We start from the raw sequence: 8,814 nt of genomic DNA on the forward strand, positions 1-8,814 counted from the left end.
AGGAAGATTAAATGAGTTAGTACATGTAAATAACTTATAGAAGTGTCTAGGTGATAGTTTGCCCTAAGTTTTGTCTGTTGTTAGCATTCCATTGGTGGTGGTCTGATGGGACATGGGGATTCCGCGTTTACATCTTCGGACCAGGAGCCATTTGTTCTCTAACCTCCAGCTGTCTTACGTTAGTCAGAAAACTCCCGGCCTCAGCTGGAGGTTCCTGGCTTTCCTGGGCACTATGTGGGCTCAGGAGACTGATTCATTAAACTATTCCGATCCCAACACTCAAAGCCCTGAAGATTGGGACTCCACGATCATACGAGGAAGGAATGGAATCCTTCCTCCCACCCCATGAACCTCTCTTTTCTTGTTCGTAAAATGGGGACGAGTCCAATTCCCAGCGTTGCACTGAGAAGCAATGAGACGCTGCTAATTTGGCTTCAGAAAATGTTAAATGAATACCCACAACACACCTCAGACTCATTTGTCAGAGGTAAAACTCTTTAATCTCAGAGCGCCCCTCCCAACTCCCGATCCCGACCCCCCACTCTCTCCCCCACACCAGGGCCGGAGAGTGAGGCCCCCTGCCCCCCACCTTGGGTGGACGAGGGCCCTTTAAGGCACCTGTGGGGGTGGGGGGAGAGGGGCGGGAGCTGGTAACGTCCTGGATGCAAGGACGGGTTTGATTGGCAGGCTGTTGTGGGATGGAACCAATGAGAGGGTGTCAGACGCAGGAACAGGATCGGGCCATCCCTGAGGGGGCCAGAGGGACAATTGTCAGGACTTCGGCAAAAGACGACCCCAGCCCCAGTAGTGTAAAGAACGTAAATTTAAGGCCACAGGCCAATCCTGGGCACAGGAAGAGGGTTGGCCACGCCCCCAGAAGTGGAACCAATCAGGCGGGGGAACTCAGGAAGGGTGATGGCTCTCTCGGGAGATTGGTCAAGCCCTTTACAGTGTTCGAGCCAATCAAGTGAAGGAGCTGCCCGTTCACCGTGCTGAAGTCGAGGGCCACTACCCAATCCTGGAGCTTGACTGTGCTCTTTCAGGAATGGAGCCAATGCCGTGCGAGCAAAGCCCTTGTTGCTAGGCAGAAAACGACGAAGTTGGCCAACTAGCCACGTCCCGATCGGGGAGCGAGACAATCCCTTAATAGAAAGAATCTGTCGCTGGGCAGAGAGAAAACAGACCCAATCGGGAAACTGCACAGGCATCGCTCATCCGCGCGGGAGCGGTCGTGGGCTGGAAGGGCGGCGGGGGTTGGCAGGGGCTGGTCAATCCTGGTGGCCCGGGAGGCCGGTCCCGGATCTGACTCGGATTGGCAGGCCCCGGGGGCGGGGCAGGGGTGTAGTGTGGGGGTGGGGCGGACGCCGGGCCGGGAAGCTCCCTGGACCTCAGTATTTCCGCTTCAGCTTCTGGAAGTCGCTGGTGTTGAGCCGTGGCCGCGGCAGGTCCCCGAAGACCTGAGTGTCCTCGGCCTCCCGCAACACCAGCGCGCGCATGCTCGCCGCGATACGGTCCAGGTCCGGCGAGGAGGGCTGCGGGAACGGCGATACGGCCGGGGTCAGAGCCTACACCCTGGGCTCCAGGTCCTCTCCTAGCACTTTTGCCCCTGCGATGCCTACGGCCAGGAAGGCCCTTCACCCTGTCCTGCTCCATTTAGGGCTCTGCCACCCAACTCAAAACACCACCTCCTCAAAGAGCCTTCCTGCCCCTCTCCTCCCCCCCATTCTCCGCCTCCTATGTGCACACACAAAGGCCTGTCTCATCGCCGTCCTTCCACATAGTGGAAGTGCTGCCTGTCTGCTGACCATCACGGCTGTGTGCACCCAGAGGGTCTCACGTCTAAGGATCTGGGTTCGGGATTCAGTCAGGTTCTAATCAGGCTTCTGCCACCCACTAGCTGTCAACAGGGATTGTACCTCCTTAGGTTTCAGTCTCCCCTCGGAAAAACGGGGCTGATAACAGGCTCTGAGATAATCAGCACAGTGATTGCTAAAGAAGGGTGAACGACCATGTCACCAGCGCTGTAGAGAAAGGAGCCCTCTCACTGTCAGTCTCCACTGAGGAGGGGTCCTGTCATTCTGCCTGCAGCCCCAGCCCTAGCACTACCTCCCTTAAGGCCCCTGTCACCCTGAGCTGGGCCTAACGCCCAGCGGAATGGGAGAGGCCACGAACAGAAGCTGGACCCGGGCCCTCTCAGAGGCCAGCCCACAACCCAGCACTCAGGCCTCAAAGGTTCAGTTAATTAACTGTGTTTCCACCAGTGATAAACAAGGACAGCAGCAGCTGATGGACCCTGCTAGTCTGTAAGTGAGGACACTGTAAGGTGTCATAGGGAGGGGGAACCATGGGATGCAAGGCCTCCTCCCTGCAAGTCCATAGCTCTTTTCCAGAAGTAAGCTAGGTTCCAATCCCAGCGCTGCCCCTTACGGGCTGAGTCTCAGGAAGTCATGTGTAATCTCAGTGCCTCGGTTTCCCCTCTGCTTCAGGGAGCTTTAGTGATGGGAGATAAGGACCCACGCAGGCCAGCCCAGGAACTCCATGTGTAGGACAGTGTGGGAGGGAGGAACAGAGGACAAGGGAGGTGGCACAAATTCCAGGAGGGGCCAGGAATATGTGGGGTGAGGGTGGAAGGTGATCTGACCCCTCTGAGCCTCAGTTTCCCAATCTGGAGGGGATACTAAAATACTTGTGCCCTGCGCAGACCACGTATTCTATAAACGGTACTGTTCCTGGAAATTAGAGGCTGCTTTCTCTACAAGGCACTGGGGCACATTACAAGGCTGTGATAGTTAAAACTGCAGCGCTCTAGCCCAAGAGCCAGCCTTATGAGTAGGAGGGGAGGATCAATCCTGAGAAACGTGGCATCCACGTCCGAGGGCTTCCTGGAGGAGAGAGCTCTGAGCCCTTCCTTACACCCTCCTCCCCACCTCCCATTTGCCCCTCACCGGCCCGTTCTCCTCATCAGATGACCGAGCTTCTGTCCTCTTCTCCTTGAAGGCCCAGACGGGCACGGACACGGGCAGGGACTTGGCGTACTGCTGTGTGGGCAGGGCTGAGGCTGGGGGCACTGAGTAGGCTGGGGGCCCAGCGGGGGTCTCCTCGCTCAGGCTGCCATCTGGGAGAGAAGGTGGACTTCAGCCTCTGTCTTCAGCTGCCTTCCTCCCAGCTCCCCACCCCCCTCTCCAGGGATGGGGACAGCCTGTGACACTCACCGTCTGTGCTCTCAGGGTCTGACTCGCAGAAGGGGGGCAGGTCCTGGAGCGTGGTATCCTCATCCATCACAAAGAGTCCTGTGGATGGCATTAGAGGCCCGGACCAGTTGAGTCCCGCTGGACTCCATGCGCTCTAGACTCCGGCCACTGCCACCGCCTCTCCGTTCCCCGCACTGGCCAGGCCCTTGCAAGCCTCGGGGCTTCTGGAATAATTATTCCCTCTGCCACGAACACCTTTCCCCTGGTTATCTGACTGGCCTTCGGCAGAAATAAATCCAGTTTCTCTCTATCTGGTACATCCCCAGGTGAAAGCAACTGGCTGGACGAACATGAAATCTGTAAGATCTGTTTGGGATGAACCGACTCAAAATACAGGCTGAGAGAAATATGAGATGATTATGATCCCTGTTTGACAAACGGGGACCTGGAGGCACAGAGAGATTAACTCACTTGCGCTTAGTCCCAAATCTAGTAAGTGGTGTCACCAGGATTTGAACCCAGGCCACCTGGCTCGAGTCTGTGCCCTTAATCCTATGAGGGTTTCTCCAGCAACAGTGAGGAAGTCAGCCGTTGGTAGTAACAGTAACAAATGAGTAACTACTTATTGAGTCCCCCACCCACCCACTGCCGGAGAACTACTCACTCTTCAAAGCCCTAATGTTACGGCACAGTCTCTGGGAAGCATCCAACCTCCACGTTTCCCCCAATGCAGCCAGTTGCTTCTTCAGCTGTTGCTTGTACCCCTGACTCCTCTTTAACTCCTGTCTTTGCTCTCACAGGCATTAGGCACCCCAGATTTGGAAACAATTCTGTTCTACTCATGCTCCTGGCTCAGGAGGCTCCCTCCCCCGCCATGGCCTCCACAGGGCACTGCTTCATGTCAGGACTCCAATTCCTTGGCCAGACCCAGAGTCCCTAGAGAAAAGACCCCAAGTTGGCTTTCTCTGTGCCCAGCGTCTCCCAGCACAGAGCTGGCTCTCAGACACGATGGAAGGAAACTGAAGCTCAGAGAAGAGAAATGACTTGCCCAAGGTCACAGAGTGAGTCACAGGCAAGCCTGCAGCTTACATGAACATTAGGGCTCAGAGACAGGCCAGCTGTACCCCTCCAGAAAAACCCACTGAGGAGGCAACTTACCAGGAACCCCCCCGGGCCCTGCCCTTCTCACCTCCATTATCGCTGACACCCAGCCGCTCCCCAGAGGTCTCTGTCTCCGTTGGCTCGTCCTCATCCTCCTCATCTTCCTCCCTGTTCAGGGTAGGCCGAGGTGGGCTCCGTGCAGGGCTGGGCGGCTGCGGTGCTGGTGGGGGCATGGGGGGCCGGGCGGTGGCGGCTGCCCGGTGGGCCAGGGCGATGTCGTGGAGGCAGCGGCGGGCAGCCTCGGCCAGGGCCCCTCGACCGTGGGCTGCATAGGCGCAGGGGCCCGGACGGGGGGGCGGGGGGGGCGCAGCCGTCAGCAGCACCAGCTCCGTGCCCGTCCGGGCCCGGAAGCGCTCGGCAGCCCCCACCACGGCCTCCCACAGCTCCTCGGGGCGCCCCGACGCCATCCGCGCCCTGCGGGGCAGAGCACGACACAGTGGGCTGAGGCTTCGCTGACTTCGCCGTCCACACCCAGCCCCGTGTGTCCACCAGTCCCTGGACTCCACCCCCACCTCTCCTCTCCACCTGATCCCAGCTGAGCTCCGCATCTTCCCCCCAGCCCCATCCCTCATCCCCGCAGCCCAGCTCTCTCCTCTTGGCCCTGCCCTGTCCAACATGGAAGCCATCAGCTACACGTGACTAGAGAGCACGTGAGCTGTAACTGATCCAAAGTGAGAGGTGCCACGAGTGTGAAATCCACACGGGGTTTGCAAGACTTAGCACAAAAAGGTAGGATGTAAGATATCTCATGAGCAATCTGAAGTTGATTAAATGTTGAAATGATCACATTTATTTATGCTGACTAAATAAAATATAGGGTGAAAGTGAATTTCATCTGTTTTCTTTCCACTTTTTTAATGTGGCTCATACAAGATTTGAAATTATACAGGTGGCTCAGATCATATTTCTGATGGACGGTGCTGCCCTGGACCATTGCCCCAGCCTCCAGTCCAGCTGGCACACAGCCCCCCAGGGGGTCCTTCTACCCCTGCAGCTGCCTCTGCTCCTCCCCCGCATCCCCAGGACAAGGTCACAGCCCCTTAGCCCGGCGCTGGAGGGCCTGCCCCCGGCCTCATATCCTTACACGCTCCTTCAGTCAAGGTGGACCCCCTCTACCTGGACCACTTGTCCTCCATGTACTTGTCACTCCTGCACTCACCCGGAGCTCAGGTTGGCCCCTCCCCACCTGTGAGCTCCCACAATGTCTGCGTGACCCCCGTTCTAGCACATATCCCTCTGGGGAGCACTGCCTGGATCCACATCCATTTCCCCAGCCAGTGTGGGCGTCAGATTCATCTGAGACACCAGCCTTGCCCAGCACATGGTAGGTCTCAGAGAGCGGGGGTCGAGCAGAAAATGGGGTGCCAGCTGTCCTCTGCCCACAAAGCTCTCGCACTTCCTACAAGACTGTTCCGGCAGGTCCTCTGGAAGTCTTCCCTGACCTGCAGTAGGGATCAGATGCCTTCCCTAGACCCACAATGCCCTGGGCTACCTCCACTATAGCTCATGTCACACGAGCTTGTGACAGCTGTACCTCTGGCTGCCTCCTCCATCAGAATATGAGCAACCCGAGGTCAGTGATCTGTGGCCCCAGGACAGGTCAGCCCTAAGCAGACAATCTGCTTGGATGCATCTCCTTACAAGGTGAAAGGAACAAGGGACAAGGGGCCTGGCTTCCTGCCCTGACTGCTGTGTGACCTTGCACCACTGAATGGCCTTCTCTGTGCCTGTCTTCTCCCTGTAAACCAGTGGTTGAGCTGGGCCTGCTGGGCCGCTGAGGAGCCTCCGCAGAGAGGCAGCAAGCTCCCCGTCACTGCAGGGATTCAAGCAGGGCTGTGATCTAGCCCTCTAGGGTCACAGAAGTTTGATTTCGATTCGCAGGCCCTTTGTGACTCAAGATCATAGAAGCCAGTGTTTCCTAAGCACCTACTCTGTGCAGGGGCTCTGCACCTGTCATCTCCCCTCCTACCTGACCCACAAAGGTGGGAGCTGTTACCTTACATATGAGACAGTTGAAGCTCACCAAGTACAAAGCCCTTGCAGTGAGGCACAACCAGTACCAGTCCTGACAGACCCTGAAGCAGGTTTATACCACACCTCCCACAGGCTAGGCAGGGACCTGAGGGTGTCATCAACAATCTCATTCCACCCTCCCACCACCCCTGTGAGGGAGGAGCTATGATCACCCCACTTTACAGTTGCAAATGGAGGCCTGGGGAGATTCAGTATCTTGCCCGGGGTCATTTAGCTAGAGAGATGGACAGCTGGGACCTGGATCTGGCAACCTGCTCTTAATCCCAAATGCCATCCTGCCTACCTTATGGGGAAAGATTTATGATCTCCTAGTCCAGATGGGAAAAGTGAGGCTCAGAGAGCTTAAGGCACTGACCAGAAGGCACACAGCTAGAAAGGGCAGAAGTGGGTGAGACTGCTGTCTGCCTGACTCCAAAAGCCAACAGAACTGGGAGCTGCACAGGGTCTCACAGCCACTCCTTGGGTCAGCCCCATCTGATGGAGGAAACTGAGGCTCAGGGCAGGGAAATGACTGGTCCAATGTCACAAAGCCTTGTAGTGCTAGGCCAGGGGGCTCTCACTCCCTTGGGACACCAAGATTCAACTCCTTTCTTAGACAACATCTCTAAGAGTAGATCAAACTCCTATAGCTTAGAATAGCTGAAAAGAGTGAAGTGGGAGTGAGTGGGTCATGAGGGTCCCACACACCTCAAAGAGGAGAAGGGTGACTCACGCAGCTCTCTCTGCCAAGGCTTGGGAGCTCTCTGGCGTCGGTTACCCAACAGGAGAGTTGCCAGGACCAACAGGAGAGTAGCCAAGCCAAGTACCCCACAGGAGAGTCTCCCACTCCTTCAGCTTCCGGAGGAAGTTCTGTATCTTCCAAGGAGCTTAGAGATGGAAGATCCTCCCTCCCCCCAAATGGAGGTGTTTAAGATTAGGGAGAGAGGGAGGTAAGACCTGTCCTCCACAGGAGGAGGAAGGGACAGATAAGGTGATTGACCTTTTAGGATGAGGTGAGGAGACGAAGTGAGGAAAGTGACTCCAGGAAGAGATGAGGAAAGAGGAAAAGCCCCCCAAGGAATGAGGGATGCTAGCGAAGTCCCCTCCCACCACCTGTCAAACTGGAAGTAAACCCCTCCCCCGCCCCAAGGTGGGAGGAACTCGAGGATGCACCCAGTGGCCGGGGGCAGGTGAATGTCCGGGGTCTTTCTCTACCGCTCAGAATCCCCATTTCGCCAGGGGGTCCAGGGAAAGACCCACTTCTCTAGGAAGAAAACAGGAAAGCCCGCCCAGGTGGGGGCCAGGACCGGAAGTCCCGCCTTTGGACGGGTGAGGGGCGCCCCGAAGCCCCACCGAGTAACCCCCCGACCCTGTGGACATGGTCCACGGCCAAAGTAAAGATCCTAGTGGGTCTAGAGACCGGAGGATAAGGCTGTCTAAGCGTTGCCTCGGGTCAGACACGACGGTTCCCGCGGGCGACACCTTTCCAGCGCTCAGCGTAGGGTCACTGGGCGATTTCTGCCCTCTGACCTACGCTGGCTATACTCCTCCCGCGAGCGGCTCGCCCTCCCAGCACCCCTCTCCTCCGGACGGCCAAATTCTCCCCACACCGCGGTTCACAACGCCGCCTCCACTCACGTGCCCGTAGCCAGCATGGCCGGCCCGGCACCGTCGCCGCCCTCAAAAGACATGGCGGTGCCTTACGTCACTTCCGCATGGTTGGCCCGCCTCCACTCTGCACACTCCGCCTCCCTTATCTCGGCTGCCCGAGACCAACATGGCGGCCACGGGGGCTTCGCCGGATCACAGTGGAGCAATGGCGACGGCAGGGTGCCCATAAGAAAGATGGTGAAAAAAAAGCTTCAGCTTGCTCGGAAACATTTCCCCAAGAAATATGGGGAAAATGCACACGCACACTCAGGACCACAGTATACTAATGCAAGCGACCTAACGTCCCTCCCCCATAATAACCTCTTCCACAGAACTGGTGGAAAGCAGGGCCCGTTAATGACATGGCAACCAGCCTGGCATCATTTGCCCATAATGTATATATGGGCTCTCTCTCCAACCTAGCCCCCTCAGCACCAAGGCTGGCAAAGATCCAACATGGCATCCTTTCTTGCTTCGGTTTGCCCAGCTTCAATATGGCGGCTCAGAACGCTTTCTCTCGACGGTGACTCAGGAATTCGTCTGGGACCGCTTCGTCCCCGGGGATACTGACGGCTTCATCCCGTTAACCCGAGTCCTTCGGGGCCTCGTGTGACGTACAGCTCCTCTCACCTTTTTCTTTAACCGTTTCTCTCTTCTAGGACCTTGCTTTCGCGCCCCGCAGAGAGATGGGACTGCCCCGCATTAACATGGCCGCAGCTGACCGGCCTTGCCCGTGCCCTCGAGCAAAATGGCATCTCTTTGGCTTCGATGCCAGTACACAATATGGAGAAAGGAGTAG

General features: G+C 57.1%; 1 protein-coding gene across 1 annotated transcript; it reads right to left on the reverse strand.

Annotated features, from left to right (window-relative positions):
* Positions 1 to 581: 581 nt before the first annotated feature.
* AKT1S1 (AKT1 substrate 1) lies at positions 582 to 8,004 on the reverse strand. Its single transcript, XM_082862650.1, has 5 exons — positions 7,900 to 8,004; positions 4,381 to 4,766; positions 3,213 to 3,290; positions 2,946 to 3,115; positions 582 to 1,532 (listed from the first exon to the last, which is right to left on the reverse strand). Exons 2-5 carry the CDS (start codon positions 4,757 to 4,759, stop codon positions 1,389 to 1,391), a joined length of 771 nt encoding a protein of 256 aa, XP_082718776.1. The 5' UTR covers positions 4,760 to 4,766; positions 7,900 to 8,004; the 3' UTR covers positions 582 to 1,388.
* Between the last annotated feature and the right edge of the window lie 810 nt (positions 8,005 to 8,814).

The sequence above is a fragment of the Leucopleurus acutus genome (assembly GCF_964270905.1).
Source record: "Leucopleurus acutus genome assembly, chromosome: 20".
NCBI lineage: Eukaryota > Metazoa > Chordata > Mammalia > Artiodactyla > Delphinidae > Leucopleurus > Leucopleurus acutus.

Coding starts and splice junctions, on each gene's coding strand:
- AKT1S1 (XM_082862650.1), bottom strand. CDS start 4,759: ATGGCGTCGGGGCGCCCCGAGGAGCTGTGGGAGGCCGTGGTGGGGGCT. Junction 3,291..4,380: donor GGGTGTCAGCGATAATGGAG/GTGAGAAGGGCA, acceptor TGCCATCCACAG/GACTCTTTGTGATGGATGAG. Junction 3,116..3,212: donor AGACCCTGAGAGCACAGACG/GTGAGTGTCACA, acceptor CTTCTCTCCCAG/ATGGCAGCCTGAGCGAGGAG.